This window comes from Hippoglossus stenolepis, chromosome 7 (genome assembly GCF_022539355.2).
Source record: "Hippoglossus stenolepis isolate QCI-W04-F060 chromosome 7, HSTE1.2, whole genome shotgun sequence".
NCBI classification, from domain to species: Eukaryota; Metazoa; Chordata; class Actinopteri; order Pleuronectiformes; family Pleuronectidae; genus Hippoglossus; species Hippoglossus stenolepis.
In genome coordinates this window covers 7,579,918-7,607,647 of record NC_061489.1, presented here as the reverse complement: position 1 = coordinate 7,607,647, position 27,730 = coordinate 7,579,918, and the positions used below count along the sequence as shown (strand labels likewise).

Below are 27,730 nucleotides of genomic sequence, written 5' to 3'. Positions count from 1 at the left end.
TCCTTCTGCAATGGGGAACATTTGAATGACTACAAAACATCTTTAGTCTTTAATGAAGCCACTTCAAAGAAGTTTTAAAACAAATACTGTGCTGCTAAATGAAATGATAGAAGATGATGAGAGATGCTAATGAAGGGATATCACACACAGGTGAGATTTATTTACTTCCTTCTTTTACTTGGTGTAACTTTTACCAAAGAAAGGACTCCACAGCTAAGGGCTAATTTACCTGAGTAAGCCTTTCTTACCTCAATAAAGAGCAGGTCAAAGTTCAAATCCTACACTTACCAAATGTCAGTCTGTTTTGACAGCAGACATTTTGACCTTTCATAAGCAGGGGGTGCACACGTGTAGCTAAGTAAACTAATCAGAGTCCGACTGAATGTTTGGGGCCTTAAAAATATAGTTGTTGGTATCAATATCGATCAATGTTTACACCTGTACTTAGAATGGCAGTTGTATAAAGAGGCTTTTTGAGCTGTTCTAATGAAACCTTTGGAAAACAAAGTGATTCCCGCTGACAAAATGTATAAATTTAGATTGTCATGTGTTGGTTTTTATTGCTTTTGCTACTGTGTTTTGTGGGATTTATTGTTTTGGACAGGGCCACTTTGAATACTTGTCATTAACCCACCAAAATGAAGTTATGAAGCTAGTTTGCTAGCTAGCTAGTTTTAGAGAATTAGCAACATGGCAACATACACATTTTTTTACGCAACATGCCTCATGCTTACATGACCAGTGTGTAATATTCAGTGTCATAGAGTTGTGAGGTTGCAGGTCATAACCAACTAACCCCCCTCACCCTCCCTTTCCTAGCGTAGGAAAATCTACGGTGGCCTGCAGGTAACATAAACCCATGAACGGCCCCCTTCAGAGCCAGTGTTTGGCTTTCATTCTGGGCTCCTGTAGAAACAGAGTGGTGCAGCATGGCAGATTCTGTGGAAGAGAAACCCCTTTTAATGAAGACATGAAGGGCTAATTCCAAGGTAATAAAAACACAATGGAAACACAATTATAAATGTTCTAATCGATTTCTGCCAAAAGATCCTCCTAAATTCTTCACATTGGACCTTTCATTTTATTATTTTGTGCAGCTTCCTCTGTGATTAAAAGTGAACAAGAGAACAATGTGTTTCTGAGATTTAAAAATTACCCCAGCTACCTTTTAATGGGGTCCAGACACTAGAGAAAATAGACAAGCCCAAAATGTACTTAAATGTAATCTAATATTTGGTTCTCTTTTGATTTTAATTACATTTGTTAGATACAGCACAAGTGACTATAAAAAGGCCACACATTTAAAAACAAGGAACGACTATCCATGACAAATGAAACAGATAGATATCCTTAGAGAATGTTAACAAATAGAGTAGCTTCCATACTTATATATTCTTTCTACTCTGCTCTTGTGAGTGCATCAACTGAGGTTCTATTGAAATCGATGCGGTATGTGTCAGACCAGTCACTTCTTCAACCTTCTATTTTCACACAACCTCTGTAACTTATCTCGACCAAAAAGTGTTAGCCCAATTTGTTCCTCGGACTCAAAGTGTTTCTTACATCACTGCAACAAAACCTGCTTCTAATAATACTAATGTGTGGTGCCACTATTTGTATTGCTTTTGATAAACTGAACCTGTTGCCTCTGGCAGAATTAGGAAATCCTCACCTGGCTGATGATAGTTAATACTGTACTGTCCATAGTATATTCTTTCCTACCGTGGCAACAATATGGCAGTGTGTTTATTTTTTTCCACAAGGAAGTCAAGAGCAGATGTCAGGGAAAACTCTGATCTTTGTATCCATTGTCTGTAGTTACCCTCCTGTTATGTCTGTGTGAAGAAGCTTTCCATACACAGCTGAATGTGAATCACGTATTGTAAAACTTTAAATGACTGTGGCCAGTTAGCAGTCATGAAAAATTTAGTTAAATCTAATTCCAGTCATATATATATTGCCTTAATACATAATAATCACTATACTTGTTCTGTGTATCAGAACAGCTTCAATTTACGTTAAGTAGAAATGGCTGTTGTGACAGTATGTAAGACATTTTAATGTTTTACCTTTTGAGCCCAGCCCTCCTATCTGTGTACCTGTATGCCTGTACAGTGTTGAGACAGTTGTGCAGAGACGGGCACATGTGGAATGACTTTATTGCGCGATTAGTCATTTATTCAGACAAGGCTCCCCAACATTAAAACAAAGAGCAATGTACAAAACAGCACACCTTTTTTGCCATCAACAGAAAATTTAATAAGGTAGCGAGAGTACATAACAGAAAGTAATGAAGTGTGAGGACGCGAGTTATGAAGACGTTGAGATGTATAGGATGAGCTTGATGTCAAAGCCAAAGTAAGCACCATCATCATCATGTAGTCAGGAAAGGCCATATTTCAGTAAGAAATATTCTAGAAGGGGTGAGGAGAGGTTAAACATGATATAGGAGGGTTGTTATCACAGTTTTCAGACATTTTTACCAACTAAAAAAAGAACAATATCGGTGTAGCACTACTTTATCATGCAATTTACTTTAGTAAACCTTCTGACACACAGACAAAATATACTTCAATAAGTAGAACTCAATACATCTCTGTCCAGCAATAGTCACAAAGCCTGTAATTTATACTCTTTGAATGTGAGATCCCTATCAAAAATAATATGCAGATTTTTATTTTCTTAATATATCTAAAGTGCAAGTATTCATTTTATTCAATGCTTTCTGTAAGTATAAAATACAAAGGAAAAAAAACAGCAATATGTTTTTTCCTGTTTACATGTTATATTTTTCTGAAAGGAGGAGCATCATATATAACAAACCATATATATATTTATATATATACACACACACGCACACACACACACGCCACAGATAAAATATTTTTGAAAGATACAACATATTATCTCATATGGGGATGGTAAAGGGATTTAGACCAAACTGTGACATGGGATATGTTCATTGTGCATTGACCCCACCCCTTGAAATCCAGGATCCATTTCCCAACATCTTCAAATCATCAGAAAGAAAGTCTTTATAACTATACACAACAGTAGCCTATACAGTCTGCAAACATGATGGACCCTTCTAGTTGGTGCGTGTGCAAACACAAGACATGCTGAATTAGCTTCTCTGTCAGTGGTTTGTGATGAGTCATATAGTGCTTAGCTTTTACCAGAGGCTGCGATTGGCTGTGTGATTAACAAGGGTCTCTGAATGGCCAATGAAAGACTACAACACTAAAACCAGAAACAGAGAAGATTTGGTTGTCTGGGACCCCTAAATGGAAGTTTTGTCTGTTTTCAGTCCGTACTTGTTTGGTAGAGGTGGGTGGTCACCACCCACATTTTATTTTTGTGGAAGTTTGCTGTTATAAGTTGTGAACATGTGGCTGTTTGAATGCAGTCATAAACATGGATAACCTCCCTCTTAAAGAAAGGAGGAACAAGCAGACGAAGCACCTGCAGCTGGGAGCCACCATAGCAACCTGACTCTGAGTACATGCAACAAGTGGCTACTGTTGCTATTGCACTGAATTATGTCTGCCATTTAATTTGTTATCTGTTTCCATTTATTGAAACATGCAAGGAATGGTCTGGTCACCTTGAGCAACAAAAATAACCTCTTTAAATAAACTTGACAAAATGAACACTGCAGCAAAAACAGACAAAAGGCAGGGCAACACCACGATTAAGGACTGCTACAATGGCAACCAATGTATAATAAATGACAACATTCTTGTCAATGCTTACAGCTTCAGTGCATCATCACCCCTATACGCTGAACTTAGCCAGAGCCACTGAGGACAGTACACAGCTGGACTACTGACGCTTCACATGGGAAACAAGATGAAAAACATCTGCCTACCATTTTGCATTTGAGTCCCAGAAATGGATGACAATGTGAGCACAACATGGCTGCAAGGTCACTGCAGGTTTTGCTGTGACACCGGGTGAGCTCTCATAAACTCAGAAATCAGATTTGATCACATTGTTTTTCGGCAGAATCACAAGTGCCCTCCTCCACCCAAAATGGATGAGTCATGTTTCATAACAGAATCATTCTACACTAAAACACGACTGATCCAGTAGCACCTGGCGACTAGTCTATAACCATACAACACAGCTTTTACTCTTTTTTTAAAAAGTGTGCGTGTCACAGAGTGAGGTATTCACAAAGTGAACTCTATGAGCAGGCTGAGGCTCTCCTTATATTTGGCCATTAGGGTGAGAGAAAGAGACAGGAAGTGTTATAATTCTGGTAGTCATATAGCATGACCCTCCTAGAGGCTGACATGGATTTAAGCTAAAGGTAGAATGCTCACAACAGTTTCCACACTCGTGCTGAACTCAAGACGAACTCAGAATGACCTCAGATGTGCTTGGCCAGGCACATAGTCATAGGTGGCTTGTACGTGAGTTTAATGGAAATGGGCTTTTTAACATTCACAGGGTAAAGTGAGGAAATATAATCTTCTGTGAAAGAGGAGAAAGAGATTTCCTGTTCCTCTCCAGAACTGAGAGCAGTCCTAACTGGGTCTGACTGTTGGCCGGGTCAGTAGGTCATGGTAGAATGCTGCTGTAAGCCCTTACAGTGCAGTGCCAGGCTTCATCAGGCCTTTCACCAACACTCAGAGACAAACCTGGGCCAAAACAAGTCTTGCGAAGAACAGATGGGATTTTCTGGAACATTTTTCTTCACTCTAATGCCACAGGCATGACCAGTCAAGCACAGATCAAGCACAGATCAAGCACAGATCAAACACAGAACATTTTAGGGAAGGATTCAGTAAGATGTCTGTTACTTTCTTTGACCAGGTGTGCTTTGAGTATATCTGCTTCAGTCTAGCCTCAGATATCCAACATGTCGGAGAGAACCAGGCTACAACATAAATAGCCTTTTTCCAGCTGAGGCGTCTAAAGCTGTAGTCCATGCAGTCTGTGTTTCCCCTCCATGTCAGCTAGGTGGCACGCAACTCTAACAGGGCGTGTGACTTGGTTCAGTCATATAAGCCATTGTAGGCCAACCTGCTTTAAATAAAGCTGATAGGTGGAATAACCACTTAAAACATGTTGACTGTTAACTAGCACTTCAATGTAAGCCTAGAGGTCGATCAGGTCAAAAAGAGGGAATGGACTGCATTGCGTGTCTGAATGTAACATAACAGTTTTGCTGCATGGACAATGAAACAGGGCCTTTCTGTTACGCAGTGAATCCTGACAAGCGGACCTGAGATCATAGTCTGCCCGCATCAGAGAGGGACTGTAATCCTAGTTTTAAAAACAGCAACAGACTCCTCTGTCCTTTGGGTCTGCTGCAGCTAATCACTAGCTCAAGTGAAATCAAAGACAAGTCAAAGTCAAACTGAAGTTCACCTGTCCTGCAATCGGCAGTCCGAGGTAAGAGAGGGGTCGCACTCAGGCTCCAAACTCACAGTTTCCTTGCTTTTAATGAGAGGAGGCCTTGTGCAGTTCTAGACACCATTCAAAATACTTCAGAGGCCTCTCAGAGAGCAACAAGAGGCCTCAACAGGGGAAGGAGGGAGACGGTTTTCTCTGGAGTGACTCTGTAGGGGGACGTAAAACACCCAAGCTAGTCTATGCGCACTTAGAGACAGACAAGGCAGCCTACTGGTTTACAGAACGTGACAGGAAAGATACCTCACTACTAGTCTGACTCTTATTTCACTTTGAGCAGGTGCTTGAGAAGAAAGACTTCACATTTCGGAAATATAATGAAGATGCATCAACCTCATTGTCATGCTTTCAAATATCTACTGATCACATAGCCTATACATTTTTTCGTCTTTTAATAGTCTATACACATGATACAATGCCACGATTGGCACGTACACAATATTGCACACTAAGATGAAATGTCCTACACTAGTCAGTGGATTCCTCTCTGCCTGGGAGGGAGAAATCTGACACGTTTTGGACAACATAATGTGGAGAAAAGAACTTTGACGAAAAAAACGAGTATAAGAATAACAGTAATGCAAGAGTGACATATTCTGAACGGTGATACCCCTAAGGAGAGATCAAGGGGCTGTAGCACCATAAAGAGATAGATACTGCCTGGGCCCTACACTGCTAGGCCTCTACATCCACTGGACTGCACTCAGACTGACTGTATGGGACCGGCCGGCTGGCCTGCCTGGCTAGCTGACTGCCTGGCTCTTTGACAGCATCCATCTCAGCTCTGACAAAACCTCATCCAGCCGCTCCTGATTTAATTTTTTTGTTCTTGCTGTTTTTTTAAACATCATGGTGCATATGCTGTGCAAAGCCACCCGTAACATCTCCAGCTGAATCTCCACGCTGACAACCAGTGCTGCCATAGGCGGTAACATCCAAGGTTGCTTCCTGTTCTAGTGAGACTTATCTCGGCTCAGTGAGAGGCCACCCAGCCAGGTGTGCTGCTAGGGATTCTGGGCTCCAGGGTGCCATAACACAGTGAGGCCTCCACCCTTTTCCAAAGTGTACCAACACCAGCACCTCATCTCTCTGCGGGGCCTGCTCCAGCTTGGAGCTTTGTTTCCACCCTCTACCACTGTTGGCCTCCAAGCTCCCAGCAGCCTTCACCTTACTTTTGGTGTTGCCACCCATACACCATGCACTGCAGGGGTGTAAATCCTGCAGCGATGGTGAGAATATATTTCTGCCTACATAACAGCACTCGTAAATGAAGACGTACAGCAGTCGAGGTCACAGACCATCCACGTGAGAACACGTAAACGAGTGGAGTGTATAAGGCACGGGTCGTAATGACGTCAGAGAGGATGCGTTGCCTCGCCGCGCTACGCTGACGCGTCTCTTTTTTTGTTTCCGCGACTTGCGATCCCACAAGTGGACCTTACCCTTTTGCATCCCCCAACCCCCAGAGGAAAAACAACAAAGTAAGAAAGAAACAACTTAACCCACAGAAAACGTGGGTATCTTAATAAGGATTTTTTTTTTTACAGCTGATTCACAAAATCATAATTAGTACATCTAAGTTAGCACTTTTTTTTTTTCTTTAAGTTTACATGGACATGGTGCAAGAGGGTTGATATTCAATATAGTAGCTCAGAGATAAGGTGTATCCCATTTGATTTAGGCGCGCAAAATAGGCTATTTGATTTCGAGTCTCAACCTTTCCATAATGGCATGATAGAAATGCTTTAATTAGCCTACTACGTTTTAGGTCAAATTAAAGACTACAGCCTACTTCGCCAAACGTCTTATCAAAATATGAGCCTACACGCATGCTGACAGGTGTTTACAGGCCTGTAGTGCCTTCTGCAATTCATACACTTTGAGAGCGCTTTCATATTTATTCTGCGTACCTTTATAATAAACTATACATCTGATATCTGATTTTGGTTTCATAAAGTCCATAATATATTCTCTTTGTGCTGATGTCAAATATTCGTTCTACTGTCATTACAATAATAGACCTCTGGTTTCATTTTTGATTAAATTTTAGCATATTACCAGTTTGAAAACATTGAAACATTTTTTTTCGAAATAGCTTTGATGTGTGCAAAATCTGTCGTTGATAGAGATATAAACACTCTGTTCATTGTCATTTAAATCAAGTAGGAAACAGTTCATATCTTACAGTTCAATCCTTGATAGCAGCGGCTTACTGTTACATGGGTGGTAAGTGGGGTGTCATCCAGTTAAATGAGCGAGGAAACAGCAGAGGTGCTGCTATGTCTGTGGAGGTTGTGTGTGTGGGGTGATTCCCTTGGAAATTCTCTTTCTATTTTACAGTTAAAAGTCAGTCGTTTCATCTCTGCTCTCCCAAAATCCACGTCAGTCGTCGTCGCCGTCGTCTCCACCGTGCGGGCCCTCTGGCAGCAGTTCGGAGGCCCGCTTCTCTCTACTCCTCTCCTGGATCTTCCTCATCTCATCCGCGTATTTACTGAAGGTGTTGCCGAATTTGGACCACACTTTGCTCGGAACCGTGATGGAGTTCCGGTACGTGGGCTTCACCTCGCTGACCCGCATGAAGACCCCGTACTTATTGGAGCCTACGTCAAAGAAGAAGCGCTTGTTGTCGACCGTGAGCGAGGTGCCCTCCGGCAGCTCCGCCGGCTCCTCGTCCACGCCATAGTCGTCGATTAGTTTAGCCAAAGCGTCGCGGAACTCGATGAGACCCTGAGCCGGCAGAGCGATGGTCTGGCCTTGCGCGCTTCCCAATCCGGGCCCCCGATTAACGGTCTGTCGGATCCTCAGGAACCGCCCCCTCTGGTTCTCTTTCAGATCCATGTAATATTTCCGATTCTCCCGGACCAGGAATTCGCTCTTGAGCGCCCGCCGGGGCTCATCCTGCACAATGTCCGGGTTGGACGGGCCCAGCTGAGCATAATGTTCGATAAAGTCCCCGAGATAATCGCGGAACTCCACGGCAACCGACATGGAGAGAGTGAGGCGGCTCTTGTTTCCCCCAGCCCCGACCTCGGCTATCTTTAGGAAGCGGCCTTTCACATTCTGCTTCACGTCAAGGTAGAAGCGCTTGTTCTGGATGTCGACGCGCTTGGAGGCTAGCTCCTCGGTGTCGTGCTGCAGCCGGGACATGGCGCCTGTCGCGCCCGGGGGCAACGAGCCGGGGCCTGCGGTGGGCCCACCGTGGTCACTGCCACTGTCTCTGTCCGCCATGATGCTGCCTCCCTGCTTTACCTTCCACCGTCTCCCTCTGCCTGCTGCAACCTCGACTGCCCGTCAAAGCACTCCGCCGCTCTATCGCGAGAGGAGAGGAGGATGAAAAAATGAAAGTAACTGTAGTTGGTGTTACTGTGCAGGCTGCGTTCAACACACCCGCGATGTTTCTGCAACGTTTTACAGAGTTCTCACTCGAGCCTTTGGTACAGCGGTATATTGCAAGTGAAAGTTAACCCCCACCCATGTGAGGGTAAAACACTGCAGTACTAACACCAACAGTCAACACAGACAGACAGACAGACAGACAGACAGACAGAAAGATATAGATAGATAGATAGATAGATAGATAGATAGATAGATAGATAGATAGATAGATAGATAGATAGATAGATAGATACATACATATAGGTATATATATATACACATATATAAAGATCACACCTGTCTGCACACTGTCTAAAGCCATTTAAGGACAGAAAAAGCATGAAGCGGTGGTTGTTGGTTTGAGTATTTCAGCACCATGGACAGTTGTTTGGGGGGTTTCAGCACCACGGACAGCGAACCTGGACAGTCCCCGTGGAAGGAGACGGGCAGCTGAGTGAGAACAGAACGTTCCTGAATGAACAGTGGATGACACACTGTGAAGTATCATAAATCATTATCCTGTGATTGGACTTGATTGTGTGTCACTGTTCTTCAGTGGATAGCTATTGATGGTCTTGAAAATGTGAATTAGTAGAAAGTAGCAAAAAGCCAACTATCGAATTCAAAGAAAGACAAATTGTGAGGATTAAAGAGAAACTTTAGTCATTCAAAATAATAATATATCTGACTGTAAAACTTGGGTGAAGGTCATTAAGATAGAAGATGGTCGAATTTAGAGTATAGATTCTAGTATAAAACAGTTTTTTATTTTTGGAGATTTAAGTACTACGTGCTAAGTCTGGTGTGGGGTTAGTGTGTATCCTTAGTCATTTAAAAATGAATAAGATATGTTAAAAACAATTGTCATAAAAAAGCTAAACTTTTGATGATTCATCTTCCTCAAATCAGATGACTTGCTGCTTTTAAATATTGTTAACATATAAGTATATATAAATATATATATAAAATATTTTGTGGGTTTGGAAGTTTGAAAACCTCCCTTGTTTTTATAATCGAAATGAGTTGATTAACATAGAAAATAATAAGTAGATTAATTGATAGAAATAATGTTTTTATTCTGGCCTGTTTGTTTTCCATCATTTGTTTGTCTCATTAAATAATTTTTAAAGTTAGCGATTGAGCTGAATTGTGCTGTTAAAGGTCATTTCAGGTTGGAGAAATAGCAGCAGCAGCGTTCATGTGGCTGGAAGGGAGGGGCATGCCTCTAGTAGAAGAATGATGTGGCAGACTTGATAGATGTCGATGGGATAACTGCTTAGTGAGATTAGAGGGCTGTTGAATGTTACCCATATCACTAGGCATAATCTGGGAAAGGAGCACAGCAATATATGCTTCAATTTTACAATTATTTATGTCTTGTTTGTAAAAAAAAAAAAAAGGTAATTCATTTCAAACTCAGAAGCATATACACCATTTTAACATAAATTAAAGCATTTAGCCATGAAGCCTTAAATTTGATCTGACTGAAAAGAAGGGCAAGAGAATGTGTGTTAATCTTGTATTGAAATTTGGCCATGTATTTATTTTTTGTTTTTGGCATGAGCCAACTCAGTTACATTGTGGTTTGAACAGATAAGTCTCTTTTTCAGAACCACGGACATCTGCCACAAAAATAGGTGGGATTTCAATTATGTCAATGAGCATTGCTGGTGATGGGAAAGATGAGGCTTAGGGAGTGCAAAGAATAGATTAGTGTACTAAGACACAAAACCATATGTCGACATATGATAAATGTAAAAGCAGCTGCTGTGACCTTGACAGAGTATTTTGGACCTCGGGAGTGCCATGTGACCTGATCAACACCCTACTTTAATGGTGCAATATCAAAAATAGTCGTTCTGATAATTCCTACAGGTTCTACCCGGTGAATCATGGAGGCATTTTGCGGCACTTCTCCTCTGGTCTGTCAGCAGGAATTGTTTTTTGCTTCCCTTCACTTTGTTAACAGATGATTTGCTTTCAAGGCTAATTTGGAAATTCCTAAATTGTGTGGAAGGTACCTGAATGGGGGTCTAATGAATGCATGAGTGGTTGAAAGAATGAAGGAGCGTTGGATCGGTGAATGTGTGGGATTGGTGAATGTGTTTGCCTCAAGAAATGCTGTGGGGATCCCGGAACTGGAGAAGCAACTTTAGCAATGTGCAACTATCATCATCTAATGTAAATCATGTATGTTTGATAGCATTTAGCACCAGGGGCAAAACACAGGACTGAAACTTACACTTCCAAGTAAAAGAGGTTGACTCTTTGGATTAGGATAACATTTGACTGTGAAGAATGATAAATGCAGTGAGGAGACAGACCTTCATTCCAGCAATTTGGTTTTGGCCCTCAGTCCACATGAGGTATCATGTGATTGGCCTGCCGGGACAGAGCACTAAACCTGTCAAGGCTTTCAGCACCATGGACAGAGACTAGTGTCTGATGAGACAGGGCTGATGGTGGAACTGGTGGATGAGGCCAGGGTGTGGGTGCACAGGGTCTTCTGTGATGAAATGGCCTCTTATACATTTTCTTTATCATCCCCGCCATCTAAGGTGAAAAGACCTGTCCATGTGTCCCCTATATGACATTATATTTTATCCCTTTCTCAGGATGGACAATGAAGGCTTTCGACCTCTAGCGAAGGGCGCACAGCTCCTGACAGGGAGGGAAAGGCGAAGCTTATGAATGGCTTGATTGATGGACAGAGAGATGGAGGCAGGGACTGGTTTGGTGATGGTGGGAGGAGGGGATACTTGTGGTCACCATCAAAAAAGCCTCAGCATTTCTTGCAAAGCTCTCTTTTCATTGGTGGAGATGTATTAAAAAAAAGTGGGTTTATTAGCTGTAGCTGTGAGGGATTGGCAAAATGTTGGGGTAAAATGTGTTTCCACCATTACACCTGCTGATTAGGGTAATTGATGCTTCCACGTGTTGCCTGAGAGCCGTTCAACTGAACAGTATCCCCAGGCAACATTAGTGAACTGCAATAACTCGCATAGCAGTGTGGAAAGGGTCTGGTTTGGGGTGTGCTCTTGCAGGGAGTGGATATATGTCTGGAGTCTGAAACTGCCTGCTCGCCTCGCCATGCTGAGGAATCCATTGAGAGAATTTCGCAGCGTTAGTCATCGCAACAACTATCCGCAGTGTGTGTAGTAGTCGCCTATAGCCTCTCTTGCACCTCTTGCATTGGAGATCCACAGTGGGCGCCTGTGCAGGGCTTGGCTACAGACGCACTCTCTGCTGCGTGTCTGTGCACTGCGTGCGTGATCCCTCTCGCACCCACCCGCAGAGGTTTAAACTCAGTCGGCCGGCATGCTCACACGCCGGTTGGGTCGGTGGTGGTGTGCAGGTGGGTGCCCGGGTCATTAGGGTGTTTGCGCAGGACGTGGCGAGCCGACGCCATTGACCGGGCAGGTGATGTTTGCTCACGTAAGTCGCTCGCGTTTGATGAGGGGCGCAGGGGACGCGGCCGGAGGGTGCGCGCTACTGTTGCATCGCCTCACCGGATAACCGCTGCTATCTCATCCTGTTCGTCTGTTCCGCCCCGGGGTTCTCTTCTTCTCTTTTTTTTTAAATTTTGCATACAGACTAGCGGATTTGCAGGAGTAGGACTCTTTTGACCAACAGAAAAAAGTGGATAAAGGACCCGACCTTGCGTGTGCGTGGAGTGCGTATCGTTTCTTGTGACTTCCCTGTACGCGCAAGCTGCTTTTTCCCTTCCAGAGAGGCAATGCGCCCACCCATGCGATGCTAGCCTATTAGCTGGAGAGAGAGAGAGAGAGAGAGAGAGAGAGAGAGAGGGGGGGGGGAGAGATAGAGAGAGAGGGAGAGAGAGAGAGATAGAGGTTTGAGCCTTGGATTCGAGAGGAGGCTAATTTACGAGTCTTGTTTTGCCTTTCAGGAAAAGGGGAGATAAGAGGGGGAGGGTGGTTGGTGAAGGAGAATGCAGCAATCACATTTTTAAGCATGCAGAAGCGGGCCGTTTCCGGTTCCTAGGCTGGTGTGTCCCCCCCATCCGAGGCCAGCAGCCGTATGGGGAAAGCAGCGGCAGACACAGATGGCATGGACACTTCCACAAGGTCTGCCGCTCTGCCCTGCCTGCTCTGCCGGAGCCCGTTCGCCGCCGTCTCTCTCTTCCAGCTCGCTCCGCCGCCCAGCAGCACTGCAGCACAGCACAGGCTGACGGCATGAGGCTTGATCCAGTACATTTCTCCATGCTGGTCATCGGGGTCTCCTTCGCCTGTTACGCCCCGAGTCTCAACTCCCTCCAGGACCAGGCGTACCGATCAACCGTGGTCATCGAGGGCGAGGTGCGCTCCTCCCCGGAGAACGTCTCCTCCCGGGAGCCCTACAGTGTGAATGTCAAAGTGCTGGACGTGTGGCCCGTCAACAGCGGCGGCCTCGAGAGGGAGCAGCTCGTGACCGTCGGGGACTTCGGTTCCGAGGCCCCGTGCACCACAGTGGAGAAGGACCACAGATATATCTTTTTCATGGACCCGACCGCCGAGCCCTTGGTATTCAAGGCATCGTACGCCCCTGTGGACGCCAGCGAGCCGGAGCCGAAGAAGGATGTGGACAGAGTGTTGTGCGAGGACTGCGGTAAGTTTAAGGCTTCTCTGTGATACCTGCCATACACTCACACCGCACTATAAGGGCCACTGGAGCTGCCATGGTGGTGTAAGGAGACAGCCACTGCTCTCTGGCTGCGCGTGCACGTGTGTAGTCTATACAGTGTGGCAGCGTGCATACACATATGCATGCGCGCGAGCGATTGACACCTCCTCCATAACCCGGTCACCCATAATGAAATGAGAAGCGTGGCAGAAAATGTGTGTGTGCATGTCGTGTGAATGGGAGTGTGTGAGGAGGAGGAGAGAGGCAGCTGAATATGTCAAATCTAAGTCAAAGTGGAGGTTAAGCTACAGCAGGTTCCCCCTGATGACCTGACAAGCATCCAGCACTGGTGAAACTCCACTGTAGCCTGGATTCCAGCAAGATCTGCATCATCACATCATTACACAGAGGGAGCCTGCATGTAGAGTCTTAAGGTGGAACACAGGCGAAGCTCAAGGCAGCAGTTCCCGTGTGTGTGTGCGTGCGCGTGTGTGTGTCAGAGAGAAAAGGAGAGGGTTAGTCCATAATGTGTCAGTATTAGATGTCAGATGTGCTGCTGCTTTATATCAGATTTTTTACTGAATCTTGACAGTACCAGTGTTGACTGCAGTGACAGTCTGTGGGTGGTGGTAACAGTTCAAATCTCCCGACTTGTTGCCAATTTCCATCATGGATTTCTGGAACTTTTGTTCTTGCCTACACCAGAAACTCCTGTATCGCCTCCGGGTTTTTAAATTGCACAATTCTCTGAGATGAGACTATGCAGCAGCTGGACAGGTCAAAATATCGTCTATATGTATTCCCTTCTTTCCTGACAGAGAAAAAGACCTGACCTGACCTCTTTTCTTTCCAAAGGTCTTTCAGAATCAGGGTCAACTCCTCATATGAACCATGCGCTTGGACACTGTGATTCGTGCCCATTGTATATTATTTAATCAGCTAATTGCAAATGTTCCCAGATCTTTTACTTTACTCTCAAAATGACAACACTGACTTTTTGACCACTATTATCCACATCCTCTCCACCTGTATTCTCAGCATTTCAAGTGTTTCACTGCTTTCAAGACAATGTAACTACATTTGTAGCATCTACAATGGTGTTAAGCGCCTCAGTGAAGAAGTACAGGAAGTACAAGCTTCCTCTGCTGCACAAATGAGAGAGTAATGAGATTTTAACTGTGTCAATGCATTTCTCATGTATAAACTAATACAATAGCCTCCCAGTCAAACAACTGGAGTTTATCCTGTTTGTAAAAAAAATGTGAGGAGAAGAACCCTTTGAAACTATGTGATAATAAAAGCCCAAAGCTCATATTTCATTTTTTAACATTTCAAATCAACATCATTTCCACCTGCAAGTCAACAGTGTCAAGAAAGCATCATATCCTTTGAAGAAACAACTCAGACGTCTTAGCAAAGGGCTCATCCAGCATTTGAGCTACCGGTGTGATCTATTTTTACCTCTGTGACATGCTAAAATTATCAAGTCATTTATTTATGACAGTGCTGTTGCAATCAGGCTACAGTTTAAAACACATTTACCAGGCAGGGATATGAGTTCAGCAGAGGAGATACCCACAATCTGAACTGATTTATTCCACATTCACATCTCTCACACACAGAGATGCAGGGAGAAACACAACCTAATTAGACACTTCAGAATTCGGCTTAACGTGTGATGTGGCAACCAGAGGCCTCTGAAATGCCCACAGCATCATGATAACACCATTGTCTCTTTCTATAATCCAATGTCTAATCTAATCTAATGTCCAGATATAGTCATGATGTTAAAGTAACACTTCTCCCAAATGAATACTTTTCTTCATGTAGTTCTGCTACGCTGAAGTTGAGTAGGTTTAGTAGGTTTTAGTAACAAAAGCAAACCAATATCAAAGCATTTTAGCTCTCTTTGCATAATGTACAGCTTCATGTATTAATTTATATGTTTAGAACATGTCAGACACATACATGTTCAGTAAAGTCTTATAAAACAACCAACTGTTTATGACCCAAGACTCCTGCTGAGCTGTCACTTACTCTCTGTTTCTTCTCATTGGGTGGATACAGTCTGAGTGAATGAGCAATGACCTAGTAGGAATCCTGGCCAGTGAAGAGTATAATTTAAGGCAGAAGTAACTGCCGCACACAGATTGGCTGGCAAGGGGTGTGTCAGCAGACACACACCCTGAGCCGAGCCAATTGAAAACCAAATTTAACACAGCCAGCCAATCACATCCAAGCTGTTGGAAAACCCACCCCTGTACACACCCCTACTAATGGTTATCAAGTGTATCATGTTCTAGTGGTCTCTTTGGCTTCAGTTACATCTGATCTATTTCTTCAATATCATAAAAAGCTGTGTTTGGGTTGTGTTCAATGTACATATTATAAGCTGAGAGTAGCTTAGAGTTTTTCTTCGAAAAATGTCCACCTTTTTTAAGACTGTCAACAGCAAAATGTCATTTAAATGTTACTTAAAGTTGTTGTGGTATGGAAATACTGTGGTAGTCTATGTGTAGTGCTGGCAAATGAATGGGGAAATAAGAGATGCTGATGTTAAACATTCTTCATGCACAACCCAGCAGAGCTTTACAAACTTATCTGGCTTTATTTCACAGTTTGCTTTCTACTTACTGGTATATATATATATCCCAACATTTTGAACTTGTAATTTAAAGTAGGAAGTAGTAGCCCTTAAGACAGTATTTAATCAATCAATTAAATTTTATTTGTATAGCCCATATTCACAACGGGGGGAACGTAGAAACCTCAGCGAGAGCCAGATGTGAGGGATCCCTCTCCCAGGACAGACAGAAGTGCAATAGATGCTGCGTGTAGCACACATACGATTACAATATTTACGGCATTGATAAGAAGAAACACCTTTTAGCATAATGAAAAGGTGTGTCAATGTTTAAATTACTTATACATAGGAAATGTCTCATAGAAATGAAGGGAGCAGCAATCACAATTGAAATGGAGGTTCCACCACCACGATGCACAATCCACCATCACGATCCATCACCACTGTCCACGATCATGATCCACGATCCACAATCAACCATCACGATCCACGATCAGCTTCCGCCATGATCACGATCCACTATCACGATGTCTGATTCAAGATCCACCGTCATGATCTATGGTCCTCGATCACTATCTACGACCCACCATTATTATTACCACTTCCTTTGTTTATTCTGGTAAAAAATGAGTACAGCTTTACTAACGCTACCATTAGTTAGTCAGTTTTACTAGATTTGTTAAGTGTTCATTTGAATTGGTATAAACAACTAAAGAGAAGCTGCTATAGTTGTGCAACTTGCTTGTTATTTTTTCTATCAGCTCCTGTCTGACTTGCTGAATTTCTGATGAAGACCTTTTCTTAATATTTCTGGGCCGAAGGAAATCAGTATTGTTCACAGTGACACAGGAAATAAAGCAACGTATTGTTGCTGTTTGAGACTGTTTTAGACAACAGATTATTAGTTCACTGTCTTGAGGTTTAATAAAGACTTGTTCCTAGTAAATATTGACATTTACAGTAAGCTACAGTTGTGCTAAGTTTGAAAAACAGACCTGCTGCTGTGAGTGAAATTATGAGACAGTAAATCTTTTTCGCACTATAAAAGATAGCAGAGCTAGTTTCCATCTTCCAAAAGCAAAGCCAATGTTGATTAAATGGTGACAGTGGCCAGGTTCCCTCTTACTGTTTATGTTATTGAGTTGGCCGTAGCTGCTCCAATATCTCCATCCCCCAACCCACGCCTCTGACCACAACACAAGACTCAGCTCTTGTGGGGCATATTTAATGGCAGCTGATGCATCTCATCAGATGTGATTTAAGTAAAGCGATGAAGTAGTTATGTTTTAACCAGCATTCAAGCTGATAAGAGTTGAGTAGTATTTATCTACTGAGCTCAACTGTCTTTCACTGCATTCCCTCATTACTCCCTTCCTGTTTAACTCTGAGAGAATGTTAATACTACATCATTCTGATGTGAACCACAATGTTTAACTGTCTATGTCACAAACCTATTTCTGACACTTCCCGAACCCGTTTCAAAGTAAAAGCACTCCGGCATTTCTCTTTTTGAATCCATTCATTTGTTCTGACGGGGCTTTGATATCACAACAATGAAAGATGCACGTCTTCATACCGTATAGTCCTGGTGTTTAGTTTAGTACATAATTCGACTTGTATTGAAGGAAATGCAGCAGATAAACCAGCAGCTCCAGTAGCATGTGTGAACCACAGACAAACCGACACACAGCTGATCTGCGGTGCAACTGCAGCCTGTGAGACCAGAGAGTTCGGGGATCAACAGTGACCACTGCTCTAGTTTAAACCAGTGCATGCATGCTGAGTGTTCAGCGGACACGTGAAATCTGTTTCAGGCGTGTTAGTATCAACAGGGATTAAAATGCTAGAGCCAAAACGCTCTGTGGAAAAATATTATTTCAGTTAAAAAAAGCCGTTTTCAAACAAAAACGTAATAATACGGATGTAGTCAAAGTGTGTTGACTGCTCAAACATACTTAAAGGATAAGACAATAAAGGATTCTTCTTCTTCTTCTTCTTCTTCTTCTTCTTCTTCTTCTTCTTCTTCTTCTCTGTTAAAAAGTATCAAAATCTTACATCCCAGAATAACATAGGTCTTCTCTGATCATTTCTGGCATGCCTTTTGAGATACAGTACATTGACAGTTTCTTCCTAAAATAACTTTATCTGATGCCCAAACATGCTCCTGTCACTGATTCTGTGTGTCGTGCTGCATACTTCAGCTCTCATGCTCTCTTTCTCCCTCTCTCTCTCTCTGTTCTGCTGTAGGTGACTGTAGCTGAAACATGTAGTTCAACTTACACCCGGCCGCCTGTCAGTCAGCCAGCCACACAGAGAATGAGAGAAACACAGACATAGAGAGAAAGCAGGAGTGATCGATCTTTAGCCTTGAGATTAGGAATAGATGCTGCCCTAACGCATACTGTAAAACTTCCAGTAATAGCCGGGGCCTTTTTTCACCTCATTGAGTTCTAGGATAGTTTTATTGTATCTAGAAAGTCTAAAAATGGATTTACTGCTATTCGGCAAAGCACTCTCGTGTTACCTCCCTCTAATTTAAAATGATCTTGCTTTTTGTGCAGGTTTCTCTAGCAGCAGTACAAAAATAGCTCAACATATTAGGATTTTCCCCCCCCAAGTGAGTTTTGGACGATCAGCATCAATCCTATATCAGACTGGAACTGGCTGCAGGCTAACAATGTAAGGTGGTTCGCCTTACTCAGCATGAAGACTGAAAGCAATGGGGAGTTCCTAGCTCAAAGTCAAGAGTTCAAAAACTTACCGTCCAACCACTCTAAAGCTCACTGATTGTTAGACTGTATCTCCTTTGTGCAACCCTTATATTCTGTCAACAGTTTGTTTATTATATTTATTCCGTTTTGGAATGGGCTCTTTGCTTGGCCTGTGGCAATGCTGGTTGCAGCTTTCTATCTGAAACTGTAAAAGTGACCTGCAGTAATTGAGCCTGAAGCTTCACCACCACTGCTGCACAAAGGGATGTTCACCTGTTATTTCAAAATGCAGTGAAGCTCGACTCAGTATGCAGAACCTCGAACTGCAGAACCTCGAACTGCAGAATCGGTTGTCGTTGCCGTGAATATGCGGTTGTCGTCCCTTACATTGATGAGTGCGAGCACCAAATTTGACACAGCACTGTCTTGGGCTACCAACAAATGTGAAGTCGATACGATGAACAGTTCTTAAGATATGCGTTACACAGATAGACAGAAAGACGGACAGATTTCTGGAATTATGAACTGTCAGTGTGAAACAAAAAAAAATAGTTTGTTTTATTTGTTAGCTTTGTGGGATGGCATGTTTTTTCACTTTGTCCAGCTTTGTGGATACCTCCGTTTCCCGTTTAAATGCCAAGCTGGGCTAACCATGTCTTGTCAGCACTGGTATTCAAATAAGACGGGTATCAATCTTGTCTCACTTTCTGAAAGACAGTGAAGGAGCATATATCCAAAATTATGGAACTGTATCTTTGAAATTACCATTTTAGGTAATTGCTGTCTATGACATTGATCTCAGAACCCTCACAATGCTCAATGCTTGTTTTTGCTGAAAGAGAATATATGCACCTAAATATGAGATTGCGGGCCAAATCTGTTAAGTACTCTTTGTATGTGGAGTGTAATTTTGGGTCGTGCACATGCATGTGAGACTATGTTGACTGACTAAAATAAGACTTTGTTTGCATGTGTGTGTAACATCAGCAGTATAACCTCTCTGAGCGTGCACTGCGGTCTCTCAGCTCAGGCTTACGTTGGTGTGTACAGCAGCTGGAGGGCAGAACCACTGTGGCATTGATCTCCAAATCCCAGAATTAGGAGATTTTCTTTGCTCTGGGGCAACACATCAAAACAACAGGAAACATATCCTCGGCCACACCCTTGAATAAGTCGTTAAACCATCCTGGTGAAGTCATGCTTTCATTATGGTTTTCTGTGGTGTCACCACAGTTGTCAGGGAAGGTTGTAGAGAAGTAACAGAATCTGGGCTGTAGATTTCCTGGCTTCTTCTCTGCGTTAGGGTTGAGCGATGTCAATTTAAAAATCCTACAAGGAAATTTAAATTTTCCTTGATTTTTGCGCCCCTGTGCTGTCTGGGCCACGGTCCAGACAGCATGTGCATTTGTTTTGAAAGGAGTGAAATAAGACACACATGTAGTGAGGTCAGGACACATACCAAGAAAACACTGATCCACAGCAGCTCTCTTTAGATTGCTTTTGCTTCAATGATATAACGTGAAACAGGGACTGCATCTGTTTACATCCTCCTCTCAGACCACTGTCTCTTTCAGCTCCAAATGCAGACTGAAATTCCTGGGTGCAGGTACCAAAGTGATACAAGTGCGATTCAAAGATCAAAATACTCAACATATTCATGTAAAAATAAAGATGCATAAAATATGTATTCATTTCACTGTAAAGGCCATGTTTTTAGCCTCAATGTACGCTGTTATCCTCCTCCTAGTTACTGCTGATCTTGCTCATCTCATCTCACGAGAATTTGCGAGTTTCGCGAGAACTTGCAATAGCTGCAGTTACTGCAGCAGTAACTAGGATGAGGACATTTAGGCTAAAAACATGGTGTAAATGATGTCGTTTCGAGTAGAATTTGAATGTCGGGGCTCACTGACACTTTTAATTTTTTTCATTTTTTTCATTTTTTTTACGTTTGAAGAAGTGGTCACTAGTTACTTAAATTGTATTGGATTTGGCTGCAACGCTGTTTACCCCTGAGACACCAAAAGTGTTTTGTGGACTCCAACACTTCACACACCCCTCCATCGCCATAGTGGCAAGTAGATAATGAATGAATTAACTATCCGTATAAGAATTATATGGGTAAATCTTTTCAAAATTCCTGAGAACTATATTAACATAACCTGCCAACCCACCCCTCCATCGGCATAGTGGTGAGCGTCCTGGAACTAGAAGTGGGCAGGGGTGGACAATGCCCACCCACATTTATACTCTGCCCACCCAATTAGTCAACTTTATTCTGGGCCTTTTGAATCTGCCAAGCACCTTTATTTCATTCACCCCGTCAGAATTTCCTGATTTCTGAATTGCTAGTTGGACATAGGGCCTGGTTTAAAAAAAACTATTCTCGATCTGATATCGATTCATAAAAAGAACGGATCGATCTTTTAATACAAACCTTTTCATGTATGTGACCCCATTGTTTACATAAGAATTACACCAACATTTTAACGAGTTGTGTCTCATCTCCTCCTGGAGCGAGGCGGAGTGCACACGCGCACACACACAAACACACACAATCTCTCTATAGTTGTGACATTCATTGACATAATGCATTCCCTACCCCCTTACCCTAACCTAACCATCACAACCAAAATGCCTAACCCTGACCTTAACCTAATTCTAACCCTAACCCTAAAACCAAGCATCAACCATCCATCAAACAGCCCATTGAATTTGTGAGGACCAGCCAATATTTCCTCATAACCATGGTTTTGAACCAAAAAATTGTCCCTCACTATAGATAGACATGCGCACACACACACACACACACACACACACACACACACACACACACACACACACACACACACACACACACACACACACACACACACACACTCAGGTCCCTGGGGGAGAAATAAGTTTAGTTTTTTGGTGCTGTAGAAAAACCAAAACACTACACAGAGGACAACCAAGCCAAAGTCTCCCGGTGTGCACAGTTTGTTCATTTACTAAAGCAAAGCGGGCTCTTGAACTTAAAATATTTTAAAGTAATTACACCTGTATCATTAAAAATAATCTTTGTTGTTTTGTTCATTGTTTAATTGCAGCATTGTCCACTACCAGCTTTCTTACTGGAAAGGTTCGGTGGCGCTAGTCTGTGTGTGGCAGCCCAACCCGACTTTAGCCAAATGTTAAGTATTTATTTCTGAAGCAATTTTTGTTTACAGAGCCAGAGAGTCCATTTTCTTATTGTACATATCAGATTGTATATTCTTGAGAATTAAAAGTCAATTGCTCTTTATAGGGGTTATTATTATCATGCTATAATATTATTATTATATCTCAGTGGTATGAAATGTTTTAAAAAAATCTCCCAACAAAATTAGTTTTCATGACAGGCCTACCTATTTTCAATAAAGCACCAAGTTAGAGGTTTCCTTGCACAGTTTACATCTTTCGGTTACTGAAAATGTCTTTCATACCCAAGCAAAATTGGTATTATACAATGAAATATCCTCAACTGAATCGATATTGAATCGAATCGGAAGTTGAAATCGAATCAAGACCATTGGAGTCGAATCGATTTGGGAAATTAGTGGCGATAGCCGGCCCTAGTTGGACAGTATAAGTATGAAAGACGCTGTTCCCTGTTGTCATTCTGCATGCAGAGCATTTGTAGACTTCACATGTGACAGTCTATTAGTATTATTATTAGTGTTCTTCTATGTTGTTGTTGCTGGTAGTTGTTTTATTTTACTAGATAAATAGCTAGCAAGCACAGCTACCTACTGTATTTAGCATTTGACAGATTGCTAACGTTTATCACTGCTCACTCAGTATAAAGCTAACATACTTGGTCAGATAGCGCTCGACTTAAAGTTGTCATACACTGTTAATTGACATTCAATGCACTACTATGTAAATTCTTAAACATTACCACAATAATAATAATTATTATATACCATGGCTTAGTTGAATTTCCTACTGTGATGCATTCTTTAAAACTTGGAAAAACGCTCAACACTAAGTGCACTGTGTGAAAAGGTGCCCACCCCAAATTTCTAATTGCCCCCCCAGTCTGAGCAGTCTAGACCCAGGCCTGATGGTGAGTAGATAATGAGTGAGTTTTTTATTTTTGGGTGAACTATCCCTTTAAACCAGAGTAGAGGTGAGACTTAGACTTATGAACATACTTTATGTTGACATGTGCATCCAGGGAGATTCACTGGTTGAATCAGCCGAGACTCTTATTGTGTGTGTGTGTGTGTGTGTGTGTGTGTGTGTGTGTGTTGCAAAAGGTATCGCACTTGTCCGTCTCATCCTTTTCCCCTCTTTGTGGCGTTATCTGTGTCTATTTCCGTGTGTCACTCTCGTGTTCCTGCCTCCTTTTGTCTCTCTCACTGTCCTTGTCTCCTCAAAGCATTATACCTCTGTACACACACACACACACACACACACACACACACACACACACACACACACACACACACACACACACACACACACACACACACACAGAGCCATGCCAGTTAGCTGTTGCTGTTGCTGCTGTGCTGCAGATGCCCCAGTGTGCTGTCATTAGCAGGGAGATCTGGAGCTGCTATAAATTATGCACACTGAATAACAGAAGGCTGAGGATTTCTCCCCTCTGCTGCCTCTATATATATATATATATATATATATATGGATGTGTGTGTGTGCGTGTGCGTGTGCGTGTGTTTGTTCGTTTATGTTCACCCAACATTATACTGATCAACTTTGCTTGTTGCCGTCTACTTTACTGCACTCTGTGCTTCAGCTTACTCACGACTGCGTGACTCTCGTACATGTCCTTCAGTTATGTAGCGTGTGTGAGAGAGAGTGTATATGTGTGTGTCCTCGCTTGTTAATAATGTATCAGCACTCATCTTTTCCAGCAGTCAGCCTTAGTAGAAAAGTCAGACACATGCATCTTAAAGGGACAAGGCTGGTGCCACATGGCTCAGTTTGTGAATGAGAGAAGTCTTTGTGTAACCCTGCTTGAACACACATGCACGCGCACACACACACTCACACATGCAGATATATAGCACACACCACCCACACACTCATGCGGCTGCTGCTGCACACACCTTCCTCACTGCATCAGCAAAGTGCCTGTTTCAGACAAGATGGATTGGACCGCTGCTCTCTGTGTTTTCAGTTAAGATTATATTTCCACAGGATTAGTTTAGACATCAAATTCAGAATGAAATAATTAGAAATGTTTATGCCAGCAACTTGTCAGTTGTTAGTCCAGATAAAATATCTGAAAAACTACTGTTTTGATTAATCTGAGGCATCAGACTCTTTTCTTGGAAAGCTGTTTTCATCTTTGGCATTCCTCTCCATAAGTATCCCTGCTGTGCCAGAATGTAGGGGTTTGGCATGCAGTCAGTGACCGCCTGATATTCATGAAGTTGTAAAATGACATTTTCAACTGTCACTCTGGGTGACACTTCATGAACAAGAACTGCACTCTCGCCTTCTGGTTGCTTTTGATCAAGGCATTGAACTCGTGAAATCTGTTTCACATGAACGTTGATCAGTAAAACACTATGGCTGTTTAATGTCCATCTAAACACGAGACATAGTTTGACTGAAACAGAGAAAAATGCTCTGCAGATATATTTTGGGCAAGTAATGGGTTAAAACATGCCTTAGGTTCTATAAAGCAGGCTATCTTTGGCTCACAAAGGTGGGCTATCTTTATCTCGCTTTGTTGTGGAGATCTTTGATGGTGACAAGTTGAGTATCTTCATCTGTCTTCCAGATGTCCTCCTCTGCCTTCCTGGATGTTATCTTGGAACTATTATAGGTGTGCGGCTGATAGTTTTGTATTTATGAGACAGTATGTTCATGCTGGCATCTTTTTATGCCTCAGTGTGTGCACATCTTGAACCGCACAGAAGTAGTTTGTATTTGTCTTTATGAGGTGGATTTTTCTGAAGGAGCCTTGTTCTCATTAATTGGGAAGATGCGGATAATGCTTTGCCCAATTCTAACATATTCAATGATATTTAAGCATTCCCTGTCAACATTCATCAAGATAGAAACGTTTTTTTATTAGTCTTGTGCTCAATTACGTTACAAATCCAAAAACTCTAAAGATTGATGTTATCAAATTTCTATTTGGGTAAACTATTGTAGATTTGGTGCTGCATAGGACCAGAAGCTCTAAAACTATTACATACTATAACCTTTTTCTAATTTACATGTAGTTAGTCAAAAATAATGTGGCTTTGTAGTAAAAGTACATGACATGCTCCTTTTTTAGCCTCTAGACTAAAAATAAACTATTCTTCCAATCCCATCTGCCTTTGGGCAAGAGGCAGGGTACACCCTGGACAGGTCATCAGCGTATCACAGGGCCAACATACAGAGACAAACAACCATTCCTACAGTCAATTTAGAGTTTACGATTAACCTAAGTCCAATCAGCATGTCTTTGGCTCGTGGGAGAGAGCCGAAGTGCCTACACAGAAAAAAACGCAGTCAACACCACCACACCAACCTGCTGCCAGTCTATATATTTATATAAAAAAAAGACCAGAATCAAAATTACATTTAATCCAACTCTCAGTACTTTCCATTTTCTTCATCAAGTATGTTACACTCCATAAGGTTCCTCTTGAATATATGGGTCTTTTAACACAGCTTCAAATATATGATTTGTTTTTTTACAAGGCTCATAATTACTCAGGACGCAGGACGATGGATGTGAGATACTAAAATGGGTCAGTCAAAATAAACACATCAGTCAGTGTAATGCTGGAGCTCATTACTGTGTTTTTAATAGATTTTGGACAACAATGTCACACAGGTATAAACAATATCAATATCTATTTTAAATACACAGGCAATATTGCAATTAGTTAATTGCTGGTTTCATTATTTTCATGGGATTCGTTGAAGAAATGTATGTAAAATATCACTGGATTGCCCGTTAATTATGTAAATGTTCAGTATTTTATGTAAACCATTTTGGCAGGTTATGTTAATATAGTTCTCAGGAATTTTGAAAAGATTTACCCATATAATTCTTATACGGATAGTTAATTCATTCATTATCTACTTGTGGAGGGGTGTGTGAAGTGTTTGAGTCCACAAAGCACTTTTGGAGTCTCAGGGGTAAACAGCGTTGCATCCAAATCCAGTACAATTGAAGTAACTGGTGACTGATTCTTCAAACGTAAAATAACAACAGAAAAATTAAAATAAAATTTCGTCCATACTGCTCCTGTGGTGTCATTTAAGTGTCTGTAAGCCTTGACATTCTAATTTGGTGTAATTTACACGTTTTTAACTTAAATGTCCTCTGATATCCTCCTCTGGAGTCACGTTCACGTTCACACTGCACGTGCGTGGTAGAATCGCTACTTCCGGTAGCGTCCATTTAGGCTAAAAACATGGTGTAAATGACGCCGTTTCGTTTGGGTCCCCCAGTTACTTCACTTGTACTCAAACACTTCTCACCCACCTTTCCATCGGCACAGTGGTGAGTAGATAATGAGTTAATTTTCATTTTTCGGTGAACTATCCCTTTACGATGAGAACATGCTTAGAGAACTCATTACAAAGGGTAACATAGCTCAAGGTGCATGTGACAATTTATTCTGCTGTATTCAGGGTCGTAGTCCTTCCTCTCAGTGGCCCAGGACGTCAATACCTTTATTAACCTCATTCACTAAGGTCTACTGTCTGTCTTCATTAGTGTCAAACATTTATCTGCCATGTGTCACCTGGAAACCAGCGCATACTGTACATTTCAGCTTTGAGTACAGATTTGTGCCTCCTCTGTTTGACTCCACGGCTCATCAGTATTTATATTATCTGTAATCATAATCATGTTGTACAATAAGCCAGAGTTGTCCGAGACAGACTGTGCTGGACGGAAATAGGAGGGTTGAGACAGAGTGCCATTATCTATTCTCTTGTTCCACCATATCATTCCGACTTTCATAAATTATTACTGAAAGCTGATCATTTTAATTAATTTTACAGTAGCTAACAATTGTAGCACCCCCAATTTCCTCTGAACAGGGTCGGGAGGAAGTCATAAGTCAAATAACTCAGTTCGTCTGTTCTTGAACTGTATTACGAAACCAGTCCTAAGCAAGATTTGAAAATTAAACATCTTATCAGCCTTGAGAAAATATATGGTATTTTAATAAGCAAAAGAAAACAACAAAACACAGCTTATAACAGTGAGACACAAACTGTCTCTTCAGCAGCAGCAAATGAGCACTCTGTCCATTAAAACTTGGGCTCTCTCATAATATATCTTTTCTTTTGTTTGATTTATTGGTACAGAGCATCACAGGCTGAACAGCAGGAGGCAGTAATCAGTTTACTGACGTTACATTACAGGATCTTTGTGAAATCAGCTTCAAATATCAAAACTGGACATCCTGTCACTGCTATTTGGTGCAGATTTAATCCTCAATAAACCTTTTTCAGTGCATTTCGTTCATTCGAGTGGATAAGAGAAAGCCAGTGGGACTTCAATGCACAGTAGTGCCAGTCAAAGAAAAGGCCAAGAGGCTAGTGAGACTTCATTTTTCAGGAGACATTTCTGCTCCAGTGAACAAGAATGCAAACTAGAAATGAGTCGAACGCAAACATACGTACTGTACGACTGTACTAAGAGCATTTACCTTGAGATGAGCCCATTACCGTCCACAGGTGATTCCTCTCTTCGCACAGTTAGTATGTACATGTAGTGAAATTAAACTAGCCACACATGATTATTTGTGCAAAGCTGGCACACAGTTTATTGAGAAAACATAAGAAATTGAAAGTGACCTGATAGTTGAGGGGTGGATAAGCACTGATTTTGGACATTTTTGCAGCCACTGGATTTTATGTCATCTTTCTTTTGACAATTCTGTACTAAAGACACAAAATTCTCAAAATTGTCATAGAGAAAATAAAAAAGACAGAAGCTTGTGCCATTAACTTAAAGCTAACGTGCCTTATACTTGCAAAGGAGTAAATCAAAGTAAGACAAGGTGGCAGT

General features: G+C 42.0%; 2 protein-coding genes across 3 annotated transcripts in view; one reads left to right on the top strand and one right to left on the bottom strand.

Moving 5' to 3' along the window:
• Positions 1-2,234: 2,234 nt before the first annotated feature.
• Positions 2,235-8,735, bottom strand: purab (purine-rich element binding protein Ab). Its single transcript, XM_035161528.2, has one exon. It carries the CDS (start codon positions 8,644-8,646, stop codon positions 7,801-7,803), a length of 846 nt encoding a protein of 281 aa, XP_035017419.1. The 5' UTR covers positions 8,647-8,735; the 3' UTR covers positions 2,235-7,800.
• Positions 8,736-12,412: 3,677 nt separating this feature from the next.
• Positions 12,413-27,730, top strand: part of nrg2b (neuregulin 2b) — a 57,154-nt gene continuing 41,836 nt past the window's right edge. For both annotated transcript variants that reach the window (XM_035161524.2, XM_035161523.2), the window contains exon 1: positions 12,413-13,398. In XM_035161524.2, coding sequence (XP_035017415.1) covers positions 12,987-13,398 — 412 coding nt within the window. In that variant the 5' untranslated portion in view covers positions 12,413-12,986. The remainder of the gene's footprint in view (positions 13,399-27,730) is intronic.